Genomic DNA, 13,289 nt, shown 5'->3' on the forward strand with positions numbered 1-13,289 from the left:
TCTATTGCTATTCCAAGAACAGGTGTTGCTGCTTGGCGCACCCAGGGCACATATAGTTGGTGAACCGCCTATCTTGATTATTCTTAGGTATGCGTCAAGTGACAAATTTCGGGTGGAAGCTCTGTTCGCATCCATCACAGGTGAACATCTCGGAATCATGGCCGCGAGTGTCGCAGACGGGGCAGAGGTTATAGGCCAGAGTGTCGTCGGCGTGACCGAGGAGTGCTGATGTTGGTGGAGGCTGGTAGGGCTTGATGGCGCCACTTCGGAGTTGACAGAAAAAGCGATGCATGGCGCTTTGGGCTAGAGCGACCTTGGCGGGGTCATCAGATATCATGTAGCGGAACACTTTGTTATTTGACAAGGTTTCGAACTTGGTTGACTCGGGTGGATCCATAATCTATATTTTGGTACTTGCTCTCCACAGGTGGTATAGGGCTTGTTATATGAGTCCGTCTCGTAGTAAGCAAACGGAGGTGACGTTTGGAGAGATACGCGGAAAGGTGTACGAAAGTTTACGTGCTGTTTTACGGGCGTATGGGATTGTGACACGTGTCGCGGGGATGCCAGCTGGCACCGACATGTGGTTTATGCATGTTTACGGGTTGCTATATAAAGGAAGTTACAACTAAAGTTACCGTATCATATCCCATTTACCATATTTGGAAAAGGAAAGGAGCTGAAGTCGTACTTGTAGGGGCGAAGCGGCATCGCCAAGATTCATATCGCGTCAACGTGTTCCGTCGGGAAGGTAAGGAAAATTCGTTATTGTAGATACTGTACGGGCGGGACTGGTGAGTTGTGAATGAGAAAGCCGTATCTTGCAAGTCCCAGTATGGGGTGTTGTAGGCGATCTCGGTAGTGGTGTTGGGCGAGAGTGGCCCGGGCTGATATATGATATTGGATTTTCTGCAAATAGAATACCTCCTCCAATTAGGTGTAAAGGGTGCGGGAGATGTCCAGAAGGGAGGTGCGAAGACCACTATCGTCGACTAACTCGCACTATTACAGCACAGACGAAGAAATGACTCTATCGGGCGAGACAGCGTCGGGATCCGCATCAATGGGCCAAGAGCACGGTCCTACTGCATCGAGTCCATTGTCTAAAATGTCGGAGCAGGCCGAGAGCATTGATCATGGGAGCAGTGTGATGATCGAGGGTGGTTCAGGGTCTCGGAAACACAAGGAGAGTAACCGAACCGCCAGTGCGGAAAAACGGAAGAAGAAAAGAGTCAAGAAGGAAGATGTAATCATGAGGGCTCGTGATGAAAAACTTTCGGTTGATCAACATGAACACATGCGCGCATATATATTTCTACAAACAAATATTTAAGAGAAAGTGAGAAAGAGAGGGTTGTCTGTTCGGTAGATCTAACACCGACTAACGATTGTTTTTTAACTTGTTTGTGTGGATGCTAATAGAGATGCAGTTACTATTATTGCGCACATCTGACAAACAAGTGAGAAGAAGAAAGATTGCAACTAGAGTTGCAAAGAATTTCCACTGTGCTACTAGTTGTAAAATATATCTTAAATTTAATTTTACACCTGGATTTTACTTCGGATAGGAATTGAAATTGAACTGTATTTCTACACCCTACTCAAATTTCCAACATTACATATTTGAAACGGATTGAGTCGGATTTTGATCGAACGGTCCGAATTGAGACTCAAACAGTGCATTAACTCATATATATAATCCCGACCGACAAGGTCCCAATCTAAGATCCTGAGATAGGAAAAACTCAACCCTTTTCTGAGGCAAGCAGACATGTGGTCTCTGATCCCACTCTGGTCAAACACCTGATCAATTTGTGTTCTGAATTTCTGATGTGTTACCAGCATTGTACCTTCCCATATGGGAAATTTGACATCTCATCTGGACCACAAATTAAATCAATCCAATCCACCAGTAAGCTAGCCAGATTTTAGACAACAATCCAAATAGATATCAGTCGTGCTCATTTAAATTTCATTGATTCGACTACAAATGGCCATTTAGTACGAGGTTTGTTTTTGACCATTATTCAAAGCTAGCTTCTCTCTCTCTCTCTCTCTATATATATATATATGGTGCAATTAAAACTGACTTGTGAAAATCGTCACGAATTAATTATTGGTGCCACTTGTTATTGTTGCCACGTTAATTAAACCAAACAGAAAGCGCGCGGTACTTAATTGATTATCACCACAAAAGATGTCGATTTTTATTTGTGGGGCACGCTTTAATTTGGCTCTACTTCATCCATTCCAGCCTCTATCTGTCAATATAGAGAAAATTTGGTGAAAATTCTACTCATTTCGGTGCTCTGCATTTTTAGTTATTCAATTACATTTAGTACATTATTAATTTCATTGTTAAAAACTATCTGTCAACAATTATGTCAAAAACTACCACAGAATTCTATTTTTCTAGTTTTACGAGGATTAATTTTTTTATCTTAAAGTAATTACCGAAATAATAATTCTTTTTCAACCTATATATAAATCATGATGTGTATATGTCAAGCTATAACGTATGTGTGTTAATATAATGATTATTTTTTGTCAATTTAATATTAAGCATTTGTGACTTTAGCAGTCATAATTAAAATAATGATGCTGATATAATAAAAAATAATAACAGCAACAACAACAATAATGATGATTAGATGACAATAAATAACATAAAAAAAATAATAATCACTATTTTACGTACTTCTAATTCACTATTCTAGCCATTCGTTGGATAATAAATTAATCTATTCTAAATCCTCTAATCCGCATTTGACAACCACTGTCAACTACAAAGTAGAAAGCACGCTATTACATTATTTCACGGGCAATTGCCGAACTTAATTGCGGCTGTAGACGAATCAAAACGAATTGAACTTACCCTACCCCAGTTAGTTTGAATTTGAATAAGATTCGAATTGAACTGGTTTGATTTGTTTCAAAACAAACTAATTTTGAATCAAATTAATTACGAACTACAAATTTTTCAAATCAAAGTCAATCGAATTACAAACTATAATTTTTTTTGGTAGCTCTAGTTATACCGATAGTTTATGTATTAGTTTTCTTCTAGCGGAACAAAATTCACACGGTTTTATTTTATCTTTCACGAATTCACATTAATGGATTATGGGCCAATTCAAGATTTCCTTACCTTTTACGCTGCTGGATTGATTAAAATCACAGCATAAACCTAGTCAAATGGAACTTATTCCATTGTTAATTTATTACGTTGTTGAAACATATTCCTATTATAAGGTATCATTATATTAACAATTTTGAGCTGTAATATAAGTTTGGTTTCTGCATTATTAAAAATTAATGGTTGAATCTATTAGTTGCATTATTTGAGATTCAAATCTAAATAGTTTGCAAATCAATTCCGAATGAATTATATCCAATTTAAATTTGATTTGTTTCAGAACTAACAAATTTCGAATTAAATTAAACTCAAATCGCATCATGAAATACAAATTTTTTTTTTTGCCAGCCGAACTACTCTTAAGAGGCCCTTTTCTCTGCGTAGTTCAAGCCTAAAGAGGCTTAACTCAAAGGCCCAAAGACCTTCTGTCTGATATTCTAATTTCCAAACCTGCTCGTTGTATTATAGTGCTCCAAAATAATGTTCTGAAAAACGAAAAGAGCTTGAGCGGTGCGATATGCAAAGCGAAAAAAATAGCGTCTCTAGCTGAGCACGTCCTATATATGCTGGGTGCCGGACTGAGATAACAGATTAGTTGTGGATGTCATCTTCTTTTTAACGATGGAAAGGTGAGTGGTCTCCCGTCTGTGTATAGTAGATATATTTTTTTTTGTTTTTGTTTTGATATTTGTGTGTTATTTTGTGCTGCTTCGTGCTTCCTCTTCTTCTGCCTTTTCTCTTTTCTCTTCTATATGTTTATTGGTAACTGTCTTGAACTAGTTGATTCAGTTCTTGATCCAATCTGATTCAGTGTCTTGTCGGTTGACTAGTGACTGTTCCAATTCAGTTTGAATTTAGTGTCTGCTTGGCTGCAATATGCGTACAGAAGAAACAATCACTAAACTTCTATCATTTCAATAAAGCAAGAATGATCAAATATGTATCCGTCAGATGCACGTACTCTATGTACATTTTTTATTTGTTTACATCTGTATACTTTTACAGACTTTCATTGTCTAATATTATATAACAATAACTCTTTTAATCAATGCAATTATTCACAGACTTTTCACCAAAAAAATAAAAATAAATAAATAATGTTCTGAAAATTTTGATTTACCAACTCATGGTAATTCATTTTTTTTTTAAAATAGAAACCTAGCTTTTGAGTCCCCCTTCGACTCCTAATTTTTTTTTTTTTTTTTTCCATTTCTTATCATAACGTCTAGGGCTGCAATCGAATCGAACCGAATCAAACTTACTTCAATTTGAGTTTGGTTTGAATTAACTTCGAATCAAAAAATTTTACGAACTCAATTTTGAATTTTTTACGACAAGAAAGAGTGATCGTAGTCGCCGAAAGTGAGAGGTGAAAGTCGTCTAGGGTTTTAGAACTGAGAGCGAGAGTTATGACTTAGGAGTTATGACTTATGACTGGGCGGCCTTATGTTTTAACTTTTAAGTCATCAACGGAAATCAACGGTTCACGTTACTTTGAATTTCGAACTAGAATAGTTCGTGAACCTATTTCGAATGAACCAGATCCAATTTGAATTTGGTTTGAATTAATTTCGAACTATTTCAAATCAAATTTTTTACGAACTTTTTCCAATAAAACTCGAATCAAATCACGAACTACGAATTTTTTTTTCCAGCCCTAATAACGTCCCATCCTATCAAATATTTCATTGTACTTAAAAATCGGGCATCCATCAAACTAGGGGTGAAAACAGAGCCGGATAATGCTGATATTATATTCGCATCTATCTTTTAATGAGCGGATATGAATATAGATATATATAGTAAACAAATATAAAAATTCAAAATCAAATCCGCCTTAAACGGATATAGATACGAAACGAATAGTCCACGAATACGAATATGAATTCAAATACGAAAATAAAATAAATAATAGTTGGATAATTAAGATATATGAACTTCTAAAGTACAAATATTAATTAAAAAAATTAAATATAAATATTAATGATAGCTATAAGTTGATGGAGAGATGGAAGATAATCTATTTATATAATATATAAATCAAATAAAGGAATGGTAACAAAAGATGTTGTGATCTAGTGGTTTAAAACTTCGTCTAAAGATCTTGAGATAAGAGTACATGGGTTCAAATCCCACATACTCCGTATAGAACTCCATATCCGAATTCGAATCTAGAGCTTCTATCGGGTCAGGTTGGATCCGGATCCGGATACCTATCTACTCGTAGATATTTCTAGTCCAGTGTTTCAGTTCCGGGTAGATAGATACCCATAATTTATTTGTAGATTATTGGATTCGGTTCTGATACAAGGCGGTTCCGGATCAGGAGCGGGTATATGTCACAAAAAAATCAAGAGGATGGAGAGAAAATAACTTTTGAAAATAAAAATATTGAAGAAGAGATATAATTTTTTGAAAATAAAATATTAAAGATGACAATTTCCTTTTCTATGGTTTAAAAAATTTATGAATGAAATACTAATAATTTGTAGAAATGACATCAACAAGAGAAATAAATTTCCATTATTATGCAGAGGATATCAAAGCAAATATTGAAGGATGTATTCATAGCAATAAAATTTATTTAAAAAAATTAATGTGGCTATTATGGAAGGAATAAATTTGGCATTCATCTGTGTGTATAAACATAGCGAATATGTAATTGTAATATATTTTCTCATATAAAAAAAAGTACTGAGCTCACCACAACTTATGCCAAAATTAATATGCAAAGTTGTATTTTTATATATTAATAGTAATTAATATATATTTCATTGGGTATTTATACGGGTATCGGATCGGGTTCGGTTATAGATCGGATAATTAAATGAAACCCATATCCTACCCATTAGAGTATCGGTTTTGGTTCGGATCTGGATTGGATATTAAATTATTAATTTTGTAACCGTATCCATAATTTAATCGGTTATTTTTTTTAAACCATACCCTATCAAAATTAATCGGATCCAAGTCAGATCTAGTTCGGTTCCGAATCGGATCCGGGTAATCGGATAAAAGTAGCACCTCTATTTGGATCTTCTATGGATGCTCCATTTAGAACTCCGTATCCAAATCCATATCTTCTATGGAGTATTGGATAATTATCCGAATCCGTAACCGTTTTCACCCCTAATTCAAAACACATAATTCAGTGAAGCCATGCTTAACGACCACACATAATTTAGGATCTACATTGCTTGAACTCAAGTATATTGTTTTTTTTTTTTTTTAAGTGTAGGTTTGGTGGTAAGCTATGAAGATACTAGCACATGCAAAGAGATTTGAAGAGAATAATTGAAGTGTCAACTGTCGTTGTTCCGAGATGGGACAATTGTGTTGTTATTAAACAGAACTGCCTGATCTGACAAATATCATCCAAGCTGTCTGATTTTAGAATTCAGCTCGAACAAGTGCAATATATTTAATGTTCGCAAGAATAGCTAAACAGATGCAAAATACATTTAAGGGCCTATGGACTATAATAATTATAAAAGAAAGAAAAGAAAGCAAGATCAGAATGTCACAGAAAGACAAATAATAAACTAGACGGACAGTTATACCCGCAACTTGTTAGCAACGTAAAGGAGGTGACTGATGTTTGTTGGAGGGTAATTCTGTAGTAATTTTACATTTGAAGTAAAATCTCCTGACAATATGCGCTTCCTTGCAAGGATCACCATTGCACAGCACACTCTCAGTAAAGTTTCCTGCACAACAGGCCCGAATATTCAGTCAACAAATTAAGAAACATGTTAAAAACAAGGATACCAACTTTTATTTGCTAAAACATAGTATAACCAAATGGCTACTACAAATGTATAGTTGATCCAGTTAATTAACCTAAAAAAAAAACAGAGAGAAAGAAGTTGTTAAATCAATAGCCAGTTAATCGGTTGTTATTATTGGAGAAAATTAGCTAAAGTAGTCATACAGTAGCTACTTTGTCTCCAAACTAGGCACACTTGGCAAAAAAAAACCCTAAACTATCAGTGAGCTACCACAAGTGAATTCCTCAATGGATCCTTGTTTGCCCGGTAACTACTAGTCTACTATCAGTCTTGGCAGGTTTTTGAGCACCATTGCTGGTAGGGCTGCTAATTGAATAGGGCAGCCCGTGGACAAACGGGCTGAACAAGTAGCAAACAAATATTGAACAAACTATAATCTGAACAAGGCCCGAAGTTCGGTTCATGTTCAAATTAATTCTTACAGACGAATCGGATCTGAATAATTATTGAGCAGCCCGTTGAACAGCCCGTTCTATGTCCAGTAAAAAGCCCGTTCGATGTCCAGTGAACAGACCATTCGAGCAGCCCGTTTGAGCACTCTTAGGTTTAGGTCACGCCTCTCTCCTGTTTGAGTGCCTCTTCGTTGATATTCCCCCTGCCTCTCTCTCCACACACTGCGCCTCTCTTCACCGTCTCTCTCATACTCTCAATCTGATTTTTGATTCTAGGAGGTCCCACCTCTCATTCTAGAGATGCGCATCTCTCCTCTCTCCCAACGACTTTGGCATGCCTCTCATCTCTCATCCTAGGTCACGCCTCTCTCCGATTACCAGATCTGTTTTTGGTAGAGGTTTATCTTAAAAGGTACGATACCAACTTTCTCACTCAAATTGGTTCGTCCAGATTAGCACCAAACTTCTAGATATTGAAATTTTTGAAAGACTGGAATCATTTAAATTTAAAATATTTATATTGTCAATTTGTACCATTTCTGATTGTTAGTTTTGGATAAGAACTATATCTCAATCTGAACTATGGGACTATGTCAGAACAGTATGGTTCTATATACTAATTAATGATTCTCAGCTTCTTATAGTTGTTGTGACTATGAGACAAGTTTAATGTTACATAATGGCCTCTTTAGTTATTAATTTCATTACTGAGCTATTAAAGCTTTTGTTCTTTGCCGACCGCTTTGAAAGTTGCTCTAAATATCCACAATTTCAAAATTCACAAATCCAATTGGAAATTTCAATATGGATCAGAACAGATGGTTTATCAGAGGTGCCACTTTAGGTTGAACATAAGTTGTCCAAACTAATAGTTACCAAGGCCCGTTTGGTTGTCCAAAGATCAGCCCTGTTCGTTGAAACGGGCCTATTCTGAACAGGGCTCAATTCCGAACAGGACTCAGTATTGAACAAGATTGAACGAGCTGAACATGAACATAAAGAGCTTCATTTCGGGCTGATCATGAACATGGTCAATTCATTTGAATTTTGAACCGGGCCAGGTATGAACTGGGGGCCCGCCCATTAGCACCCAATTTGCTGGCACGGTGCATTTTAAAAGAACAAAAAAAGAAAATGAATAGTGAAGTTCCTCAGACTGATGCTTAATGGCCTAATAGGAGAAGTACCCATAGAGAGTGCCAACAAAATAATAAGTATCCTATACCTGAGGCCCCTGGGGATCACTTAGAAGGACATCCCAAATGTGAAGCGTATCAGCCAAGTTGAATTCATGGGTCAGAAGCAACGTTATCCATCTAAATGCATAGAACTGAGGATAAACCTACAACAAAACATTTGATTTGTTAGTTTCCCCTCATCTTTTAACATATTTCATGCTGGTTTTGAAATTTACCCTTTTTTATCTTTATGCAGCAACAAACCCTCAATCATCCCTAATTCATCTCAGTAACCCATATAAACCCACACATATGTTGCATATGAAAATAAAAAATTTCTGGGTACACAAACCTCAGTTTTGACCTCCAAATGATGCCACACCTCGGGGTCATGTAATTTGAGAAGCTGAGATAATTTATTCAATGTAGATATTATACCGACTGCACTGTTGTCCAGCTTCTGACAAAAGTGGTCTCTAAATCCACTCAGCAATTCCACAAAGCAAAAGAATGAATCAGCTTCCGCCCAGGCCTGTTGAAATGCATACAAATATTGGAAAACCATTTCAACTACTGGTCGTAGAACCTTGAAGATTAATGTTCATGATGACAATGAAAGATATTTTATAATATAGAAGTGTCATTTTCCTGTGTCAAGTGACTTTCTTTTTCTCCCTTGTTTAAAATGAACTAATAAGGGTCCTTAAAATATTGTAACATCCACATCAGAAGTAACCATACAAAATGTTATGCCAACTTATTTTGAGGTCTGATTGGGACCACATAAATAATAGTATTGATAGAGAACAGAAAAGGTTTTTGCAAATTACACAAAGAAGTGTATTGGATTTACAAAAAAAAATTTCTCCTTTTGACTAACAATGACCTTGTGTACAGTAACACTGTCAACTTTTAGATTATTCTGGTGAAAAATGTATATGCCACAGTCGACAATTTTGCCCCTCACCTTAAAAGGCCTCATTTTGTCTTTCGCCGAACCCAAATTAACTTAAATCAAATTATCACTAATTTAATTGGATTTTAGTTCACTATTTTGGATGTGCTGGTTACAAAACCATCATGGCTCTTTCGAGGTAACATTTTCGATTTTTAATGAGCAGTAGTCAAATTGTAGTATCATAAGATAATGTTGGTTGAACTTCTGCTTGGTTTAAACAGTGGGTGTTTCTTTTCAAATGATGCCAACAACCCTGGCAGTTTAGAAATGTTAAATGTTATCAAGGATATAGAAATTTGCAGCTTAAGACACAAACCACAGGCTTAAAAGTAGAAATAAAGTTAAGAATGATATTACATACTGCATTTGTAACATCTGGATCACTCCTGAAAACAAAAAAAAGTGGGGCCAGAATCTCATTCATCCCTTGAACATATCTTAAACCAGAATTTAGTTTTGCAAAGATGATCAGTACATTCCTCAGTGAGTCCTATAAATAAAGTAAAATAAAACAGAAGCAGGAAGTCATTTCAGGTGTTAAGTAGCAATACCAATGAACACTAAGGACAGCAATTTCAACAAGTGAGATGAAATCACAGCTCACTGCTGGTATTGGTAGACTATGACATAGAATCAAAATGAACTAAAATAAATGATTGAATAGTGATTGCTCCAAAATTACAAAGGAAATATTGGAGCAATTGAAGTTATATGTTGGAAACCTCACATAGCAAGAAATAACAAGCACAGTTTAATAGCATAGGCACCAGTAGTATGGATACATGAAAGGACAGTAGTTTGAAGTAACTGGATAACCCTACTTTGTCCTTCTGTCTCTCCACATAAACAAGGGAGAAGGGGATGAATGAATTGTTTTTGAAAAAAATGGCAAGAAGACATACAAATAATTTCATGTTCCAAAATGGTACATTCAATACTTGCAGAAGATGTTGTATAAAAAATGATTTAAGGTTTCTCTTTGTTAAAACGAAAATTACCCAGCATTAAGTAGAGATTGAGGTTTACCTGATTAGACATTGCAAGTGAGGAGTCCCCACAGAAAAAATTCATGTCAGGATGGGTTCTTTTCACATCCCGATCAATCTGCTCTATCATCTCTGAATCCTTCCACAAAAAAGTGTAGTCTATTACCCAACACACTTGTAGAGATATTGCATTATCAAAATCAATTAAAAGGTGGTAATATGCCATTAGCCCATAATGTTTGCAAATAAATTTGGCTATTCATCTGATCAAGCTGAATCTATAGTGACAAACTTATGCTCTGAATTAGCATTATACTTTACACAATTGAGTTTCATTTAACAGAATCAAGAAAATAACATAATAAAATTAGCTTATTAACAATACTTGTCTGTCAATTTGCATGATTTAGTTACAAAATCTTACATTATTACTGTTTAATGTCTGCATTTTTGCTGCCATATCTCCCATATTATCATTTTTCAATAACTAATTCAACATTTGAACCATTCACTTACAAATTTTAAGAAATAACCACTGACTGTGACCCCAAAAAACTATATTTCATAAACAATATAGTTAAAGGTTAATCATACAAAGCACAATGCACATGTAAGCATGAGCCAAATATTTCTAAAAATTCGAGTACTAGGGAATCTCAAATTTCTGCATAAAGGCCAACGATTTCAAAACGTAAGTTATATTTACCAACGAAGCATCGGAAAATAATATCTCATACTACAGGAAATCCTCATTTACTGAAAGTGTCTTAAAGAAAAGGACATAATTTGGTAGTAGCAGAAAGATACGCAATTTTCAGAGGTATGAAAACCCTGCTGATATTTTAAATATCTATTAATTCAGTCATCAATCTTATTTTCTACAACAAATCAGCAATAAATGTAAAATATGCTACACTAATTAAGATCAAATTTACCGTATACACCTAATTTATACACAACTCCTCGCTTAAAAGATTAACGACATAACCTACCAACTATGTAAGACAAAATGATCTTCACACAACACCCTTACAGTTCTCATGTAAAAGAAAAGAGTACCTGGAAGAACTGATTCCAAATGCTTGACTGCCTTTGGCTCAAAGGGTGTTCCCCAGGTGCAATGTTTGATCTTTCAAGAGGTTCACTGCTGTTATTTATTAGTATTTCACCCATATTTTTACTTTCTTCTTCTACCCTTCTAGAAACTTCCGACTATCTAGCAAAAAAAGAATACTTTAAAACTGGGCAAAAATATGAATTGACAGTACAAGAACAATTTTTCAGTACCAACACTCAATAGTCCCAAAGGTATAACTTGTTGCAAAAACATACCGTATTTTCCAACAAAAACTCGTTTTTAAATGCCATATATTGTGCTCGTCTCTTCTCTAATTCCTCTTTCCAAGAATGCCGATCCATAGGTAAATATCCCAAAAGGAGCTGCAAGATATCAGCAGAAGTATCAATCCTTATTTCCTCATATACATTTAGATTGGCATATCATTGAGCCTTGTAAATATCTTCCAGGTACACTCAGTGGCAAGAAAACAAAGAATTTTTTTGAACATATATACCTTTCTGTACAGAATAATTCCTTTTTGCAACAGCTTCCTCAATTTTGCAATCTAGCTCCAAATTAAAGACTGAGTTATTCCTAAATTGTGCAATTGTGATTAACAATAACCTAATAATATTGTTGTCATCAACTGCACAATAACCAAAATTGAGCTTCAATTTGAATCTAGCATAGCTACAATTTTCCTTTGTTTATGCAACTAGGTGTCAAGGAGCCCAAAAAAAATATATGTCAGTTTGGATACCATACTAATTCTCCTGACCAGACTTAAAAAGAAATTCTTTTATTTTTTTTTTAAACTTGGTAGCGGCGACTTAAAAAGAAATTCAAAACAGTGATTTGATGCAGTACCTTCCATACAGTAGATCGAATGCCTGCTACATCTGGAATTCCCTCAGAAGCCAACTTACGCAACTCATCAAGATCTACCACTTCCTTTGATAGCTGAATAACACACAAAAAAAAGGAATGCATTAAGAAAAGAACCATGGACAGAGAGGCATTTAACTTTAATAGAGGCATCAGAGCCAATTCCAATAGTTGAGCTCACATAAGAACTACCAGTAATCGATTTACCATTAATTTTTTTGTAATCTCGAAGCCTCAAATTAAATCAAACCAGCTGCTGTGGGACTATGGGTTAAGAGATAATGACGATACCTGAACACAGAGGAGGGACTGTCTGGATATCTCCGACTCCGTCTGAGACGGAGACGACGGAGGTGAGCATGAGGAGGGTGCAGTGGCGCCGCCTCCGTTGCGCCGAGGGGATACGGAGGCCCAGAGAGAGTCACTCAGCCACTCGACCAAAGCTCCTTTTCTCTGCATTTTGGTTAGATTGCTCCTTCGTGACAGCGAAAATCGACTTTCACTCAAGATCTACTCTTTTTCATTTTCCATTTTCTCTTTTTCCATTTTCCATTTTCCTCCTTCCCCCTCAGCTATCACTATCAGCGACGGTCACTGATCAACTCTATACGTCGCGTCTGCCTAATTTTACCTAATGTACCTCACCGCATGAGATTGAATCCGATTCGTTCGTTATATATTAGCATTACATTTTTGGGTTGGAGTCTGGACTGGCCCAAATTCTTATCGGACGATCAACATTTAAACTTAAACGATAAAGTAACGCAGAGGATCTGGACTCTACCTTGGGTTCGCTGTGGGGCATGTGCTATTATAAAGTCCCTGACAAGCGGACCCCGGAATTTTAATATCTATAGAACCCTCAGTAAAATGGAGTCATGCTCCTCCGCAGTGACTCAATTTTTG

The 13,289-nt window shown here is 35.9% G+C and overlaps 1 protein-coding gene across 1 annotated transcript; it reads right to left on the minus strand.

The window, feature by feature from the left end:
• Nucleotides 1–6,556: 6,556 nt before the first annotated feature.
• Nucleotides 6,557–12,996, minus strand: LOC144564123 (uncharacterized). The gene is made up of 9 exons (XM_078313643.1): nt 12,675–12,996; nt 12,366–12,458; nt 11,771–11,878; nt 11,498–11,650; nt 10,479–10,577; nt 9,814–9,942; nt 8,847–9,026; nt 8,542–8,658; nt 6,557–6,843 (listed from the first exon to the last, which is right to left on the minus strand). The coding sequence occupies exons 1-9, from the start codon at nt 12,840–12,842 to the stop codon at nt 6,691–6,693; spliced, it is 1,200 nt and encodes a 399-aa protein (XP_078169769.1). The 5' UTR covers nt 12,843–12,996; the 3' UTR covers nt 6,557–6,690.
• Nucleotides 12,997–13,289: the final 293 nt, after the last annotated feature.

Source organism: Carex rostrata, chromosome 13 (assembly GCF_964058835.1).
Source record: "Carex rostrata chromosome 13, lpCarRost1.2, whole genome shotgun sequence".
Taxonomy (NCBI): domain Eukaryota; kingdom Viridiplantae; phylum Streptophyta; class Magnoliopsida; order Poales; family Cyperaceae; genus Carex; species Carex rostrata.